The 20,398-nt window shown below is 50.4% G+C and overlaps 1 protein-coding gene across 1 annotated transcript; it reads left to right on the top strand.

Annotated features, from left to right (window-relative positions):
* The first annotated feature begins 3,485 nt into the window (after positions 1–3,485).
* On the top strand, positions 3,486–20,284 carry LOC143497914 (E3 ubiquitin-protein ligase TRIM35-like). The gene is made up of 7 exons (XM_076993547.1): positions 3,486–3,704; positions 3,846–4,319; positions 4,668–4,763; positions 4,874–5,104; positions 5,322–5,344; positions 5,644–5,762; positions 17,884–20,284. Exons 2-7 carry the CDS (start codon positions 3,921–3,923, stop codon positions 18,414–18,416), a joined length of 1,401 nt encoding a protein of 466 aa, XP_076849662.1. The 5' UTR covers positions 3,486–3,704; positions 3,846–3,920; the 3' UTR covers positions 18,417–20,284.
* Positions 20,285–20,398: the final 114 nt, after the last annotated feature.

The raw sequence follows: 20,398 nt of genomic DNA, 5'->3' as shown, positions 1-20,398 counted from the left end.
GTTTTTTGAGAGAGAAATTACTTTTGTTTAAAAAATTATGAAAATGTCATTTTCTGTGTCCCTTATTTGGAAGGTTTGCTTTACAAATTGAGATTTGGATATTAATTCCATAAGATTCTTTTTTTTTCTTTTAGAAAACCGAGCACACTTGGGTGGTTCATAAAGTTTCAAGCAGCACTTTATATATTAGTGTGTTGGAGAATGAGAATGTTTAAATAAATAGTAACATAACAAACATGCATTATTTGAGGCGGAAATGTACTATAGTCTTCAAATTTCTGTTTAGGGGTTGCCACAGTGGATCAAACTCCTCCATCTGGCCCCGTCATGAGTGTCCTCCACTGACACACCAGCCACTCTCATATCCTCTACCACTGCATCCATAAACCTCCTCTTAGGTCTACTTCTCCTCTTGCCTGGAAGTTCCATCCTCAAGACCCTCCTACCAATATACCTCTCCTCCCTCCTCTGTACATGAAACTAGAGTCTGCATTCTTTATTTTACTGGGAACTGATGACTATATTGTTGGATTACGTGGGGATCTTTACCTGGAATAAAACCTCTTGTGGGATTTTAGGAAACTAAAATTTTACTGGGTGAGTGAGTGGGTGGGTGAGTGAGTGAGTGGGTGAGTGAGTGAGTGGGTGAGTGAGTGAGTGGGTGGGTGAGTGAGTGGGTGGGTGGGTGAGTGAGTGGGTGGGTGGGTGGGTGAGTGAGTGAGTGAGTGTGTGAGTGAGTGTGTGAGTGAGTGAGCGGGTGAGTGAGTGAGCGGGTGGGTGAGTGGGTGAGTGAGTGAGTGAGTGGGTGAGTGAGTGAGTGAGTGGGTTGGGTGAGTGAGTGAGTGAGTGGGTTGAGTGAGTGGGTGGGTGAGTGAGTGGGTGGGTGAGTGAGTGGGTGGGTGAGTGAGTGAGTGAGTGGGTGAGTGAGTGGGTGGGTGAGTGGGTGAGTAAGTGGGTGAGTGAGTGAGTGAGTGGGTGAGTGAGTGGGTGGGTGAGTGAGTGGGTGGGTGAGTGAGTGGGTGAGTGAGTGGGTGGGTGAGTGGGTGGGTGAGTGAGTGAGTGAGTGGGTGGGTGGGTGAGTGAGTGGGTGGGTGAGTGGGTGGGTGAGTGAGTGGGTGAGTGGGTGAGTGAGTGGGTGAGTGAGTGAGTGAGTGGGTGAGTGAGTGAGTGAGCGAGTGCGTGTTTGCGTGCTTCAGTGTAGCCGCGATGCTTGGAGCTCGGACACAGACGCTGGTGTTGACGCTCTGAAGGTGCTCGTTTATTGTGAAATAACGAACATACTACACATGGGGCTACAGATGCTCCATTTATACATAAACGTCACAAAAGCAGCGCAGCGTTAATGAGATAATGTATACTGATCTATACATAAAGAAAAGATCAGAGTTTATGCAAACAAGAGTCATTAGAATGCAAAACAAACGCATTGAGGCACATGTCATGAGTACCGTGTTTACTGTTATTTATTAATCACCAGTTTAACCAAGTTGTCCCAGGTGATGAATAGCTAAGAGTTATTTGTTTCTTGTCGTGACCAAAGTTATATTTTAGTATATCTATCCCTGTTTCAATTTATTCTTTTGACCTTTGTTTTTTCATACTGTATCAGAGTTCTATTGTATGGTTGTGTTTTAAAGATTAAATTGCAAATGACAATAATTTTGTGAGTTAAAGATCTGTTGCTGATTACAACTTAAAGTGGTGATGAGGCCTTAAACATTTTTGGAAGTTTTTTAAAAAGTCTTAGAAGGGTATTGAATTTATTTTCAGTATTTCTGCATATACACTGTTGTATCTCACTTATATTAGTAAACAACCGACTCGTTACCTTCAGCCATTTTTCTCTGCTCTGAACGCCTTGTAGGAGGACTATAGTTGTCTTGTAGTCCCGCTCCATAGTATTATCCCTTCATTGTACAGTATAATTCCAATCTGCATTCTGTGTTTCAGTCTAGCATTTTGTTGTATTCTTTTTAATAAATATTCATTATCTTGCATTTTCGTCACCCCTGCCTTTGACAAGCGTTACACTGCTGTCCAGTAGATGAAGCTGTGTGTGACTTTAAGGTATGAAATGTACACTACTGTTTTGGTTTAACTAATGTTTTCCCATATTTATGATTATCTTGAAATATATGTTAGAAAGATTAGAATTTCACAGTGAAACAATATAAATATAACATTGATACACAACCATACCTACTCCACACAGTCACACACATATACACCACACAGACACACACATACATCTCTCTCATACCCACTACACATACACACATATACACCACACATACATACATCTCTCTCATACCCACTCCACATACACACGTATACACTACACAGACACACATACATACATCTCTCATACCCACTCCACACACACACACACATGCATACATCTCTCTCATACACACCCTACAGTAACAGTTTTGCAGTAAAGGTTATATTTTACTGTATTAGGGACATTGCTGTAAATTATGGCCTAACCCAAAAAACAATTACCGTAATTTAAACATAATTAGCCATGGTCCCATATGTGTAAAAATACACATATACAAAAAAAGCCACACAAAGGGGAAAAAACAGGATACAAAACCGAACAGTCTTGTTATGTGTAATCTAAACGGTCTTCAGCAGTTGGCAACATGTTTTCATCCACATCACATCTGATGTTGGCCCTTGCCATGCACCTGGGATAGAAAAGCTTGGTATGCCTTATTCACCCCTGGCAGTCTTCAGCTGAAATGTCTCTGCTGCTGGGATCCATTGCATCCAGGAGGGACATTTGGTCATGGGGCTGATGATCATATGTGTTCCTCTGTGATTCCTCTGGGGGGTGTTGTGGGAGTATAGGGTACGGGGCCCTACCCTATCCAGTCCCTGTACAAACGGAGCAGGAGCTTGGTTCACATGGCTGGCAGTAAGTCAGACTGGTTCCCGGTGGGAGTTGGACTCTGCCCTTTGTCACTGATTCTGTTCAGAACCTTTATGGACAGAATTTCTCAGCGTAGCCAAGTGGTGGAGGGGGTTTAGTTTGGCTCTGTCTTAGAGATAAGATACGGAGCGCGGTCATCTGGGAGAGACTAGGAGTAGAATCACTGCTCCTCCATGTAGAGAGGAACCAGTTGATGTGGTTTGGGCATCTGGTCCAGATGCCACTTGGGCATGTCCAACTAGGAGGAGACCCCCCCCCCCCCAAGACCCAGGACAAGCTGGAGAGATTATATTCCTCCTGGGAACGCCTCTGTATCCCCCATAAGAGCTAGAAGAGGTGGCTGAGGGGAGGGAAACCTGGGCCTCTTTGATTAGGCTACTGCCCCCATGACCCATGACGCAGAGAAAAATGAATGGATGGATGGATGGATGGATGGATGGATGGATGGATGGATACCAAAAACTAGTACCGGGTCCTAAAGCCCCGCGGATACCCCACAATCCACAATTAGGTGCTTCCGTTACATAAATATTTACTTTAAAATGTTTTGTTGCACTATGTAATGAGTAAATATAAAACCTGAAATTGAGTTAGTGGACGTTTGCCTGATTCAGCTACTTGATAGTAAACTGGCTCCATCTGGTGGAACAATAATAGTTTTTCAGCTCCTTTATTTCTTTACAAAAGCTCCGCCTCCCTGTACACACCTGCCTGTTTGAGGAAGTAAATCTGGGAGTGACACACTAGTCTTTATTAATTCTGCGTTCAGGTGAGTTATAAATATTATGAGAACCTCTTAACTCTGGTATTTACTTCTTTCTGCCTTATTTCTGAAAGGAGTCTAAACTCCCTCAGCTGGATAAAGGACTACAGTGACTGATTCTCTCCTGTGCTACTGTGTTTATTACAGAAGATCTAAAAGTGAAAGTGAAGTTTGTACAGAAGGAGACATTACAGAGAAACAGCACAGCAGCTGTTGGAGGAAATGGCTGCTACAATCCCTCTGTCAGAAGAAGAGTTTTCATGTCCTGTGTGCTGTGACATCTTCAGGGATCCTGTTATACTGTCATGTAGCCACAGTGTGTGTAAAACCTGTCTGCAGCAGTTCTGGGAAACCAAGGGATCTCAAGAATGTCCAGTTTGTAGGAGAAGATCTTCTAAATCCAGCCCTCCCTGTAATCTTGCACTAAAGAACTTGTGTGAGGCTTTTCTAGAGAGCAGGAGATCTTCAGCAGGGTCTGAGGTTCTCTGCAGTCTGCACAATGAGAAACTCAAAGTCTTCTGTCTGGAGGACCAACAGCCTGTGTGTGTGGTGTGTCAGATTTCAAAGGCACATAAAACTCACGACTGTTGTCCAGTAGAGGAAGCTGTGTGTGACTTTAAGGTATGAAATGTACACTAATTTTTTAACTAATGTTTTTCCGGTGTTTACAATTATCTTGAAAAAATATGTTAGACAGTCTAGATTAAATTTGTCAGATGATGAGATTTCAGACAGCTAAATCAGACCATCATTCACCGTGAAACTTAATATAAATAAAAATATTGATATACAATCTGCTACAATATATCATACATCTCAATTTGATAGTAAAAGGATGAAAAGCAATAATAGTAATCATGCCATTGTGTTCAGTCGTTATAATCACTGTAATCTCCAGCACATTTATATAGATACAGTGATGAGTCCTGTAAGACTCACACTGTCCTCTACTAAACCCGTATTTTACAGAACAAACTCAAGACCTCAATGGAGTCTCTACAGCAGCATCTGAAGGTCTTAGAGGAACATAAACAAGTCTGTGAGAAAACAGCAGCACACATTAAGGTGAAAGGTCACACTGAGTTCTGAATGGTGCGGTGATCACTGTCCACGTACACCATAATGAAACACACACATTTGGACAGTTTATATTTCCTCATCATCTCCCATTCCAGTATCAGGCCCAGCACACAGAGAGGCAGATAAAGGAGGAGTTTGAGAAGATCCACCAGTTTCTAAGAGATGAAGAAGCAGCAAGAATAGCTGCACTGAAGGAGGAAGAGGAGCAGAAGAGTCACATGATGAGGAGGAAGATTGAGGAGATGAGTGGAGAAATAGCATCTCTTTCAGATCAAATCAGAAACACAGAGAAGGAGATGGAAGCTGAGAACATCCCGTTCTTACTAGTAAGAATCACTCAGTCTGTCTCTCTCTCACTTATGCACACAAAAAAGTAAAATGTTTTGACATTTGTTTTAGTTTGTGTGTGTGTGTGTGTGTGTAAGGGTCTTTAGACACATTGATTTTATTAACATATAATGAAAAGGTATATTTGACCCTCATAAAGAAAATGACAAAAATTGTATTTCATTTTCTATGTTTGTCCCTCTGTTTCCTTCTCAGAATGTGTCGTCCACATTGAAACAGTAAGTGATTATTATTTCAGTTTGATATATTGTGTTACACATTGTGTTTGCGAAATTATTCTGATACATTCAGATCTTCAGTATGTGGTCTCTGTTATTTCAAAAATATGATATATGAATATGGTATTCAGAAATAAAAAATATATATTGATATTGACGATGTGCAAACATTTCAAAGACATATTGATGGATTTAATTAAAGATATTTCACATGTTACTTTTAATGTTAAATACTTTGAATAAGATAAATAATAATCTATTATATATTTTAATAATATAATGGCTTTATATATTTCCAGAGTTCATCACATCCTAAAGGAACATGAGATGGTGTCAGGAGCTCTGATCAATGTAGCAAAACATCTTTCCAACCTGAAGTTCAGAGTCTGGGAGAGAATGCAGAAGATTCTCCAGTACTGTGAGTTTTGGTGTTCTTTGATTAATTAGAGTAATTCTGTTCTCCTCACAATTAGAACTCTATAGAGAGAGAAACATTAACATTGTGTGTTTGGTAAATGAACTATTCCAGTATTAAAGGCTGTATTAGTATAAACAGTGAGGGGGACGACCAGTTGACTGCTGGTCTGAGGAGAGACAGTCAGTCCATGAGGAGATCTACACCACCCACTCTCCACCTCTACACACCACCCACTCTCCACCTCTACACCACCCACTCTCTCCACCTCTACACACCACCCACTCTCTCCACCTCTACACACCACCCACTCTCCACCTCTACACACCACCCACTCTACACCTCTACACACCACCCACTCTACACCTCTACACACCACCCACTCTCCCCCTCTACACACCACCCACTCTCCCCCTCTACACACCACCCATTCTCCCCCTCTACACACCACCCACTCTCCACCTCTACACACCACCCACTCTCCACCTCTACACACCACCCACTCTCCCCCTCTACACACCACCCACTCTCCCCTCTACAACACCCACTCTCCCCTCTACACACCACCCACTCTCCACCTCTACACACCACCCACTCTCCACATCTACACACCACCCACTCTCCACCTCTACACCACCCACTCTGCCCTCTACACCACCCACTCCACCTCTACACACCACCCACTCTCCACCTCTACACACCACCCACTCTCCACCTCTACACACCACCCATTCTCCACCTCTACACACCACCCACTCTGCCCTCTACACACCACCCACTCTCCACCTCTACACCACCCACTCTCCCCCTCTACACACCACCCCACTCTCCCCCTCTACACACCACCCACTCTCCACCTCTACACACCACCCCACTCTCCCCCTCTACACACCACCCACTCTCAACCTCTACACACCACCCACACTCCACCTCTACACCACACCACCCACACTCCACCTCTACACCACACCACCCATTCTCCACCTCTACACACCACCCACTCTCCTCCTCTACACACCACCCACTCTCCCCCTCTACACACCACCCACTCTCCACCTCTACACACCACCCACACTCCACCTCTACACCACACCACCCACTCTCCCCCTCTACACACCACCCACACACTCCACCTCTACCCACACCCACCCACTCTCCACCTCTACACACCACCCACTCTCCACCTCTACACACCACCCACTCTCCCCCTCTACACACCACCCACTCTCCCCCTCTACACACCACCCATTCTCCCCCTCTACACACCACCCACTCTCCACCTCTACACACCACCCACTCTCCACCTCTACACACCACCCACTCTCCCCCTCTACACACCACCCACTCTCCCCTCTACAACACCCACTCTCCCCTCTACACACCACCCACTCTCCACCTCTACACACCACCCACTCTCCACATCTACACACCACCCACTCTCCACCTCTACACCACCCACTCTGCCCTCTACACCACCCACTCCACCTCTACACACCACCCACTCTCCACCTCTACACACCACCCACTCTCCACCTCTACACACCACCCATTCTCCCCTCTACACACCACCCACTCTGCCCTCTACACACCACCCACTCTCCACTCTACACACCACCCACTCTCCACCTCTACACCACCCACTCTCCACCTCTACACCACCCACTCTCCCCCTCTACACACCACCCACTCTCCACCTCTACACACCACCCACTCTCCACCTCTACACACCACCCACTCTCCCCCTCTACACACCACCCACTCTCCACCTCTACACACCATCCACTCTCCACCTCTACACACCACCCACTCTCCACCTCTATACACCACCCACTCTCCACCTCTACACCACCCACTCTCCACCTCTACACCACCCACTCTCCCCCTCTACACACCACCCACTCTCCACCTCTACACACCACCCACTCTCCACCTCTACACACCACCCACTCTCCCCCTCTACACACCACCCACTCTCCACCTCTACACACCATCCACTCTCCACCTCTACACACCACCCACTCTCCACCTCTACACACCACCCCACTCTCCACCTCTACACCACCCACTCTCCCCCTCTACACACCACCCACTCTCCACCTCTACACACCACCCACTCTCCACCTCTACACCACCCACTCTCCACCTCTACACACCACCCACTCTCCACCTCTACACACCACCCACTCTCCCCTCTACACACCACCCACTCTCCACCTCTACACCACCCACTCTCCCCCTCTACACACCACCCACTCCACCTCTACACACCACCCACTCTCCACCTCTACACCACCCACTCTCCCCTCTACACACCACCCACTCTCCACCTCTACACACCACACACTCTCCCCCTCTACACACCACCCACTCTCCACCTCTACACACCACCCACTCTCCCCCTCTACACACCACCCACTCTGCCCTCTACACACCACCCACTCTCCACCTCTACACACCACCCACACTCCACCTCTACACCACACCACCCACTCTCCCCCTCTACACACCACCCACTCTCCACCTCTACACACCACCCACACTCCACCTCTACACCACACCACCCACTCTCCCCCTCTACACACCACCCACACTCCACCTCTACACCACACCACCCACTCTCCACCTCTACACACCACCCACTCTCCACCTCTACACACCACCCACACTCCACCTCTACACCACACCACCCACTCTCCCCCTCTACACACCACCCGCTCTCCACCTCTACACACCACACACTCTCCACCTCTACACACCACCCACTCTCCCCCTCTACACACCACCCACTCTCCACCTCTACACACCACCCACTCTCCCCTCTACACACCACCCACTCTCCACCTCTACACACCACCCACTCTCCACCTCTACACCACCCACTCTGCCCTCTACACCACCCACTCCACCTCTACACACCACCCACTCTCCCCCTCTACACACCACCCACTCTCCACCTCTACACACCACCCACTCTCCACCTCTACACACCACCCATTCTCCACCTCTACACACCACCCACTCTCCCCCTCTACACACCACCCACTCTGCCCTCTACACACCACCCACTCTCCACCTCTACACCACACCACTCACTCTCCCCCTCTACACACCACCCACTCTCCACCTCTACACCACACCACCCACTCTCCACCTCTACACCACACCACCCACTCTCCACCTCTACACCACACCACCCACTCTCCACCTCTACACACCACCCACTCTCCACCTCTACACACCACCCACACTCTCCACCTCTACACCACCCACTCTGCCCTCTACACACCACCCACTCTCCACCTCTACACACCACCCACTCTCCACCTCTACACACCACCCACTCTCCACCTCTACACACCACCCGCTCTCCACCTCTACACACCACACACTCTCCACCTCTACACACCACCCACTCTCCCCCTCTACACACCACCCACTCTCCACCTCTACACACCACCCACTCTCCCCTCTACACACCACCCACTCTCCACCTCTACACACCACCCACTCTCCACCTCTACACCACCCACTCTGCCCTCTACACCACCCACTCCACCTCTACACCACCCACTCTCCCCCTCTACACACCACCCACTCTCCACCTCTACACACCACCCACTCTCCACCTCTACACACCACCCACTCTCCACCTCTACACCACCCACTCTCCCCTCTACACACCACCCACTCTCCACCTCTACACACCACACACTCTCCCCCTCTACACACCACCCACTCTCCACCTCTACACACCACCCACTCTCCCCCTCTACACACCACCCACTCTGCCCTCTACACACCACCCACTCTCCACCTCTACACACCACCCACACTCCACCTCTACACCACACCACCCACTCTCCCCCTCTACACACCACCCACTCTCCACCTCTACACACCACCCACACTCCACCTCTACACCACACCACCCACTCTCCCCCTCTACACACCACCCACACTCCACCTCTACACCACACCACCCACTCTCCACCTCTACACACCACCCACTCTCCACCTCTACACACCACCCACACTCCACCTCTACACCACACCACCCACTCTCCCCCTCTACACACCACCCCTCTCCACCTCTACACACCACACACTCTCCACCTCTACACACCACCCACTCTCCCCCTCTACACACCACCCACTCTCCACCTCTACACACCACCCACTCTCCCCTCTACACACCACCCACTCTCCACCTCTACACACCACCCACTCTCCACCTCTACACCACCCACTCTGCCCTCTACACCCACCCACTCTCACCTCTACACACCACCCACTCTCCCCCTCTACACACCACCCACTCTCCACCTCTACACACCACCCACTCTCCACCTCTACACACCACCACCCACTCTCCCCCTCTACACACCACCCACTCTGCCCTCTACACACCACCCACTCTCCACCTCTACACCACACCACCCACTCTCCCCCTCTACACACCACCCACTCTCCACCTCTACACCACACCACCCACTCTCCACCTCTACACCACACCACCCACTCTCCACCTCTACACCACACCACCCACTCTCCCCCTCTACACACCACCCACTCTCCACCTCTACACCACACCACCCACTCTCCACCTCTACACCACACCACCCACTCTCCACCTCTACACCACACCACCCACTCTCCACCTCTACACACCACCCACTCTCCACCTCTACACACCACCCACTCTCCACCTCTACACACCACCCACTCTCCACCTCTACACCACCCACTCTCCACCTCTACACACCCCCACCCACTCTCCACCTCTACACACCACCCGCTCTCCACCTCTACACACCACCCGCTCTCCACCTCTACACACCACACACTCTCCACCTCTACACACCACCCACTCTCCCCCTCTACACACCACCCCACTCTCCACCTCTACACACCACCCACTCTCCCCTCTACACACCACCCACTCTCCACCTCTACACACCACCCACTCTCCACCTCTACACCACCCACTCTGCCCTCTACACCACCCACTCCACCTCTACACCACCCACTCTCCACCTCTACACACCACCCACTCTCCACCTCTACACACCACCCACTCTCCACCTCTACACACCACCCACTCTCCCCCTCTACACACCACCCACTCTGCCCTCTACACACCACCTCCACCTCTACACCACACCACCCACTCTCCCCCTCTACACACCACCCACTCTCCACCTCTACACACACCCCCTCACTCCACCTCTACACCACACCACCCACTCTCCCCTTCTACACACCACCCACACTCCACCTCTACACCACCACCCACTCTCCACCTCTACACACCACCCACTCTCCACCTCTACACACCACTCACACTCCACCTCTACACCACACCACCCACTCTCCCCCTCTACACACCACCCACTCTCCACCTCTACACACCACACCACTCTCCACCTCTACACACCACCCACTCTCCACCTCTACACACCACCCACTCTCCACCTCTACACACCACCCACTCTCCCACCTCTACACCACCACCCACTCTCCCCTCTACACACCACCACCCACTCACCACCTCTACACACCACCCACTCTCCACCTCTACACACCACCCACTCTCCACCTCTACACCCACCCACTCTCCCACACTACACACCACCCACTCTCCCCCTCTACACCCACCCACTCCACCTCTACACACCACCCACTCTCCACCTCTACACACCACCCACTCTCCACCTCTACACACCACCCACTCTCCACCTCTACACACCACCCACTCTCCCCCTCTACACACCACCCACTCTGCCCTCTACACACCACCCACTCTCCACCTCTACACCACCCACTCTCCCCCTCTACACACCACCCACTCTCCACCTCTACACACCACCCACTCTCCACCTCTACACACCACCCACTCTCCCCCTCTACACACCACCCACTCTCCACCTCTACACACCATCCACTCTCCACCTCTACACACCACCCACTCTCCACCTCTACACACCACCCACTCTCCACCTCTACACACCACCCACTCTCCACCTCTACACCACCCACTCTCCCCCTCTACACACCACCCACTCTCCACCTCTATACACCACCCACTCTCCCCTCTACACACCACCCACTCTTCACCTCTACACCACCCACTCTCCCCTCTACACACCACCCACTCTCCACCTCTACACACCACCCACTCTCCACCTCTACACCACCCACTCTCCCCTCTACACACCACCCACTCTCCACCTCTACACACCACCCACTCTCCACCTCTACACACCACCCACTCTCCACCTCTACACCACCCACTCTCCACCTCTACACACCACCCACTCTCCACCTCTACACCACCCACTCTCCACCTCTACACACCACCCACTCTCCCCCTCTACACCACCCACTCTCCACCTCTACACACCACCCACTCTCCACCTCTACACACCACCCACTCTCCACCTTCACACACCACCCACTCTCCACCTCTACACACCACCCACTCTCCCCTCTACACACCACCCACTCTCCACCTCTACACACCACCCACTCTCCACCTCTACACACCACCCACTCTCCCCTCTACACACCACCCACTCTCCACCTCTACACACCACCCACTCTCCACCTCTACACCACCCACTCTGCCCTCTACACCACCCACTCCACCTCTACACACCACCCACTCTCCCCCTCTACACACCACCCACTCTCCACCTCTACACACCACCCATTCTCCACCTCTACACACCACCCACTCTCCCCCTCTACACACCACCCACTCTGCCCTCTACACACCACCCACTCTCCACCTCTACACCACACCACCCACTCTCCCCCTCTACACACCACCCACTCTCCACCTCTACACCACACCACCCACTCTCCACCTCTACACCACACCACCCACTCTCCACCTCTACACCACACCACCCACTCTCCACCTCTACACACCACCCACTCTCCACCTCTACACACCACCCACTCTCCACCTCTACACCACCCACTCTGCCCTCTACACACCACCCACTCTCCACCTCTACACACCACCCACTCTCCACCTCTACACACCACCCGCTCTCCACCTCTACACACCACCCCCTCTCCACCTCTACACACCACACACTCTCCACCTCTACACACCACCCACTCTCCCCCTCTACACACCACCCACTCTCCACCTCTACACACCACCCACTCTCCCCTCTACACACCACCCACTCTCCACCTCTACACACCACCCACTCTCCACCTCTACACCACCCACTCTGCCCTCTACACCACCCACTCCACCTCTACACCACCCACTCTCCCCCTCTACACACCACCCACTCTCCCCTCTACACACCACCCACTCTCCACCTCTACACACCACCCACTCTCCACCTCTACACCACCCACTCTGCCCTCTACACCACCCACTCCACCTCTACACACCACCCACTCTCCCCCTCTACACACCACCCACTCTCCACCTCTACACACCACCCATTCTCCACCTCTACACACCACCCACTCTCCCCCTCTACACACCACCCACTCTGCCCTCTACACACCACCCACTCTCCACCTCTACACCACACCACCCACTCTCCCCCTCTACACACCACCCACTCTCCACCTCTACACCACACCACCCACTCTCCACCTCTACACCACACCACCCACTCTCCACCTCTACACCACACCACCCACTCTCCACCTCTACACACCACCCACTCTCCACCTCTACACACCACCCACTCTCCACCTCTACACCACCCACTCTGCCCTCTACACACCACCCACTCTCCACCTCTACACACCACCCACTCTCCACCTCTACACACCACCCGCTCTCCACCTCTACACACCACCCGCTCTCCACCTCTACACACCACACACTCTCCACCTCTACACACCACCCACTCTCCCCCTCTACACACCACCCACTCTCCACCTCTACACACCACCCACTCTCCCCTCTACACACCACCCACTCTCCACCTCTACACACCACCCACTCTCCACCTCTACACCACCCACTCTGCCCTCTACACCACCCACTCCACCTCTACACCACCCACTCTCCCCCTCTACACACCACCCACTCTCCACCTCTACACACCACCCACTCTCCACCTCTACACACCACCCACTCTCCACCTCTACACACCACCCACTCTCCCCCTCTACACACCACCCACTCTGCCCTCTACACACCACCCACTCTCCACCTCTACACCACACCACCCACTCTCCCCCTCTACACACCACCCACTCTCCACCTCTACACACCACCCACACTCCACCTCTACACCACACCACCCACTCTCCCCCTCTACACACCACCCACACTCCACCTCTACACCACACCACCCACTCTCCACCTCTACACACCACCCACTCTCCACCTCTACACACCACCCACACTCCACCTCTACACCACACCACCCACTCTCCCCCTCTACACACCACCCGCTCTCCACCTCTACACACCACCCACTCTCCACCTCTACACACCACCCACTCTCCACCTCTACACACCACCCACTCTCCCCCTCTACACACCACCCACTCTCCCCTCTACACACCACCCACTCTCCACCTCTACACACCACCCACTCTCCACATCTACACACCACCCACTCTCCACCTCTACACCACCCACTCTGCCCTCTACACCACCCACTCTGCCCTCTACACCACCCACTCCACCTCTACACACCACCCACTCTCCACCTCTACACACCACCCATTCTCCACCTCTACACACCACCCACTCTCCCCCTCTACACACCACCCACTCTGCCCTCTACACACCACCCACTCTCCACCTCTACACCACCCACTCTCCCCCTCTACACACCACCCACTCTCCACCTCTACACACCACCCACTCTCCACCTCTACACACCACCCACTCTCCCCCTCTACACACCACCCACTCTCCACCTCTACACACCATCCACTCTCCACCTCTACACACCACCCACTCTCCACCTCTATACACCACCCACTCTCCACCTCTACACCACCCACTCTCCACCTCTACACCACCCACTCTCCCCCTCTACACACCACCCACTCTCCACCTCTATACACCACCCACTCTCCCCTCTACACACCACCCACTCTTCACCTCTACACCACCCACTCTGCCCTCTACACACCACCCACTCTCCACCTCTACACACCACCCACTCTCCACCTCTACACCACCCACTCTGCCCTCTACACACCACCCACTCTCCACCTCTACACACCACCCACTCTCCACCTCTACACACCACCCACTCTCCACCTCTACACCACCCACTCTCCACCTCTACACACCACCCACTCTCCACCTCTACACCACCCACTCTCCACCTCTACACACCACCCACTCTCCCCCTCTACACCACCCACTCTCCACCTCTACACACCACCCACTCTCCACCTCTACACACCACCCACTCTCCACCTTCACACACCACCCACTCTCCACCTCTACACACCACCCACTCTCCCCTCTACACACCACCCACTCTCCACCTCTACACACCACCCACTCTCCACCTCTACACCACCCACTCTGCCCTCTACACCACCCACTCTGCCCTCTACACACCACCCACTCTCCCCCTCTACACACCACCCACTCTCCACCTCTACACACCACCCACTCTCCACCTCTACACACCACCCACTCTCCACCTCTACACACCACCCATTCTCCACCTCTACACACCACCCACTCTCCCCCTCTACACACCACCCACTCTGCCCTCTACACACCACCCACTCTCCACCTCTACACCACACCACCCACTCTCCCCCTCTACACACCACCCACACTCCACCTCTACACCACACCACCCACTCTCCACCTCTACACACCACCCACTCTCCACCTCTACACACCACCCACACTCCACCTCTACACCACACCACCCACTCTCCCCCTCTACACACCACCCGCTCTCCACCTCTACACACCACACACTCTCCACCTCTACACACCACCCACTCTCCCCCTCTACACACCACCCACTCTCCACCTCTACACACCACCCACTCTCCCCTCTACACACCACCCACTCTCCACCTCTACACACCACCCACTCTCCACCTCTACACCACCCACTCTGCCCTCTACACCACCCACTCCACCTCTACACACCACCCACTCTCCCCCTCTACACACCACCCACTCTCCACCTCTACACACCACCCACTCTCCCCCTCTACACACCACCCACTCTCCACCTCTACACACCACCCACTCTCCCCTCTACACACCACCCACTCTCCCTGGGACATCACCACCTCCACCTCCTCCTCCATCGTGTATAAATGAAGATACTAGGGGTCTATAGGAAGTCCGGTACTCTGAGTCTGAGCTCCATGGATCTCCATCCTTGAGGGACCAAACGTGTCAGCTGGGTCTCATATCTTTGTGTCTGTCTCTGTCCCTGTCATCATTTTTGAGACTGTGTTTGTGTGTCACACTACAGTTCCGGACCTTTTGGGCGTGTCTTCTATGTTGTCTACGTCTAGTTATGCCTGTGTATGTATTTCTGTGGTTGTGGTTGTGTCTGAGTGTGTTCATCGGTCTCACCTGTGGCTCGTCTTGTGATCACTCTGGGCTTATGTGGTTTGTCTATTTCATGTGCGTTCACGCAGCGTCCCGTGCTCGTCTTTGTTTGATGCTATTGGCTGCGTTCTGTGTTCTATGTGTGAGTTAATGTGCGCTATTCGCGCTAACATAGTGTGTGTTCAATAAACGTGTGTGTATGTGTGTGTGTGTTCCAACGCACTCGCCTCGTCGTGCCTGCCTCCCTCACGTTATAATGATCCAGATAAGGCATATGGGGTTTCTGTCCACACTAACAGGGTTATATGAAGAAAACTGTCCTTTAAGAAAAAACTAAATAAGGAACAAATATGAGGGTAAGCCATGGATAACAAAGGGGATTGCAAATGCATGCAAAAAGAAAAATGCAAAAAGAAAAAAGCCTATTATATAATAGATTTTTAAAACAAAGAACAAAAGAAGCAGACTACAAATATAAGAGGTACAAAAATAAATTTTAAAAGTGTAGGAGTAATATAATTTGCTCTCAAAATGGCAGGGAAAAAATGCACAACAAAACAAAAATATGAAGATGAACAGAGGACGTTTTTAACAGAGTAGGCAGCCCTAGCCCGGCACCCGGGGAGCAGTTGGGGTTAGGTGCCTTGTTCAAGGAAACCTCACTCATGGCTTCAGGCCTGGGAATCAAACCCACAATCCTCTGGTCACAAGACCAGTTCCCTACCACCAGATCATGACTGCCCACACACTGTTTTTGTGTGACATTTACATTTAATCTGAGCAGAGGCCTCTCTCTCTCTCTCTCTCTCTCTCTCTCTCTCTCTCTGTGTGTGTGTGTGTGTGTGTGTGTGTGTGTGTGAGAGAGAGAGAGAGAGGAAGGGTTGGATGATGTTCAAGTGTGTCCATGTGTATAATGTGGCTCTTTGCTGTAACACAGTAATAAAGTGGCTCTTGGTCTCTGACGGGTTGGCCAACACTGATGTAGAGGGTACAAAACAATTCACTTCCACACTGTATTCAGAAATTAGGCAATAAATATGAGCTTAGGGCAACAAGTATGTTTAAAAAAATAAGAGCTAATATAATATATAAACTAATATAAAAATAGGTGTGTATGAGTCAGGGGGTTAACGTTGTGGAATAGTTGCAGCAAGGAAATGAAATTGTGAAATAAATGACAAGAGTAAGGTAGTGAACTCATATAAACCTGAACAGTGATTATATGTGCAATGTGTGTTTTTTGTTTGTTTGATTGTTTTTATTATTTCTTGACTTTGCTTTGGAATACGTAATGTGAGATAATATAAATAGGTAGGCAAAATAAGCTAAAGGTTCAGCCTATAACTATTCGGTTTATTTTGCTGACATTTTTATTAACAGCACACTGTTGTGTTTTTCTGTTTATTCTTTTTGATTATGTTGTATAACTGAAATAAACTTCTAATTCAATTCAACTCACATCACCATCACTTCCTCTTATCAACCTACTGCAGCATTTCACTCAGAGTAAAGGGCCTGCAGTCTGTAGATGTGACCTCATCACATAAACACATGAAGAACATGATGATTCATTCTGTTCTCTCTCCTCAGACCCTGTTACTCTGGACCCCAACACTGCACATCCACACCTCCACCTGTCTGATGATCTCACTACTGTAGAACGCAGACCACAGGACTCACTGCTTCCTGATAATCCAGAGAGATTTGATAAGTCTGTGTGTGTCCTGGGCTCTGAGGGCTTTAACTCAGGGACACACTGCTGGGATGTTGATGTTGAAGACAGTGATGGCTGGATACTGGGTGTAATTAGAGAGTCTGAATGGAGAAAGGGATGGGGGGTCTGGGGTTCAGTGTGTTGTCTGGGCTACAATAAAAACACTGGTCAATACTGCACACTCTGCCCAGGACAGACACCTCACGACTTCACACCTACAGAGGAACTGCAGAGGGTCAGAGTTCAGCTGGACTGGGACAGGGGGAAAGTGACATTCACTGATCTTCTAACCAGTTCACACCTGCGCACTATAAAACACACTTTTACTCACACTGTTTTCCCATTATTCTGCAGTTACTCTCCTATGAGGATCTTACCAGCAAAGATATCAGTAACAGTGGAACAGTAAAATTTGTGTTGCCTTGAATTAATCTTCATATATATACAGGGGCGGTTTGTTCATTAGGGCGATTGAGCGACGCACCACGAAAGGACGAAAAGGAAGTTTTTTCCTCTCACATTCTATCACGGTATTTTAACTACCTTCTGGACAGCGTCTCTTGCCTCTGAATGCCATTGTCCAATCAGCGTTGAGGTGCATTCCCTGTAGTACCGCCCCTTTTGGGGCGATTTGAGTCTAACTGTAAATCGCCCCGACTGCTCTCGTAGACTCTCATGTTAAATGTTTTTTTTCTAAAGTGTAGGCGCTGCAATGTCTATGGGTTCTGGGAGGGCTCGCCCCTACGTGCTTACGTCAGACGTAACGGTAGGGAAATTAATCTGCTCAACACGGCCAGCGTTCCTTCAACTCAGAACAACTCAATCGTTTCATTAAGAGAAGAGCCATTCTGTCGTCGTAATAATCAAGATAAACTAGCAACTAAGGAATTAGGGCCACCGAGACCAAATTTAAACATCAAACAAGTGAAGGGAGTAAAGAATATAACCGGGGATTTTGGCGAAACTAGTATGAAGGGGAAACATGGCTAGCAGGCTGTGAAGTAGCGCGCGCCCTGTTCTGCTCTCCCTGCATTCTGTTCCATCCTTAATGCTGTTGCCCATTTATATTCTAACACCTACAATAAAATGCTGTCTGAGGAACACAGAAATTATTGTGAGTGGGAAAGATCCACTTTAATTAATTAATGGTAAATCTGGCCTCTCTCCATGTGTAAAGTTGTTTGTGAGGGCAAATTGAGAAATGACAATATCAGTTAAATGTTCAGTCATTGTAGAGTTTTTACCAAGATGATATTTAAAATGTAAAAAAATGTAAATGTGCCATATTTTGTCAATTGTGATTTTTACACCGCAATCGAAATTTGTCCTCCACTTTTAACCCATCTGTGCAGTCAGAACACACACACACTAGTGATTACTAGGGGGCTGTGGATCACACGTGCCCAGAGCGGTGGGCAGCCCTAGCCCGGCGCCCAGGGAGCAGTTGGGGTTAGGTGCCTTGCTCAAGGGCACCTCAGTCATGGCCTCAGGTCTGGGAATCGAACCCATGACCCTCCAGTCACAAGACCAGTTCCCTACCACCAGGCCATGACTGCCCCATTTACAAGATATATCGGTGCACAAATACTGTACAGTCTATAATGTAAAGAGAAATATATATTTATGATTATATTTTCATTGGTTAAGTCACTGTTTTTAATTTACCCACTGAAATGGTTACCTTGGATGTCATCACAACAGTTGCCCCCCCTGAGATATTTGTCAGAGGCCGCCACTGTACAAGAATGAACATTAGATTATACATATATACATTGTATACCTCAAGAGGTTCCCATAGCAATGGGATAAAACCGACCATTTGTATTTTAGTTATATCAGTGTGTTTGTGTGGCATGTTTAGTCTCATTTTGCAGCTTGTTGTGTGCTGGGAAAGGTGATGCTAACAGGGTAAGAGTTCCATCACTCACTGAGAAGGTTTGTAGACTTCACCCCAAAGGTGACAGTCCTGTGTGGAAATGCACTCTATATGCAAATGTACTCTGTTGTCTTTACCAGCAACCTGATTCCCATTGGTTAACCTGGTTTTTGTGACTGTCCCTTTGAGATGCTTGGGGGGGTTTATAAAAGGAGAGGTTTGTGGGTGCAGGGGTCTCTTGATCTTCACTTCGGTCCTTCTTCCTCTTCTGGGTTCTTCTCCGTGAGGCAGCCTGCACCGGTTGGTATCTCTGTTTCCATTAGGTATTACTGTTACTTTAATCTCGTTATGTTATTGTTTTATATTTTGCTGGATATTGAATAAATCTGGCTAATTGTGTAGCCACTGTCTTCCTTGATTATAGCTGTACTGGGCCAGATGAGCTCATTATTAGTATCAGTTAAAAGGTAAATCAATGCTAACACCAATTCACTCTAAAGCAGTGGTTCCCAAAC

The sequence above is a fragment of the Brachyhypopomus gauderio genome, unplaced genomic scaffold (assembly GCF_052324685.1).
Source record: "Brachyhypopomus gauderio isolate BG-103 unplaced genomic scaffold, BGAUD_0.2 sc116, whole genome shotgun sequence".
In the NCBI taxonomy this organism is placed as follows: Eukaryota; Metazoa; Chordata; class Actinopteri; order Gymnotiformes; family Hypopomidae; genus Brachyhypopomus; species Brachyhypopomus gauderio.
This window is presented reverse-complemented; position numbering and strand designations above follow the sequence as displayed.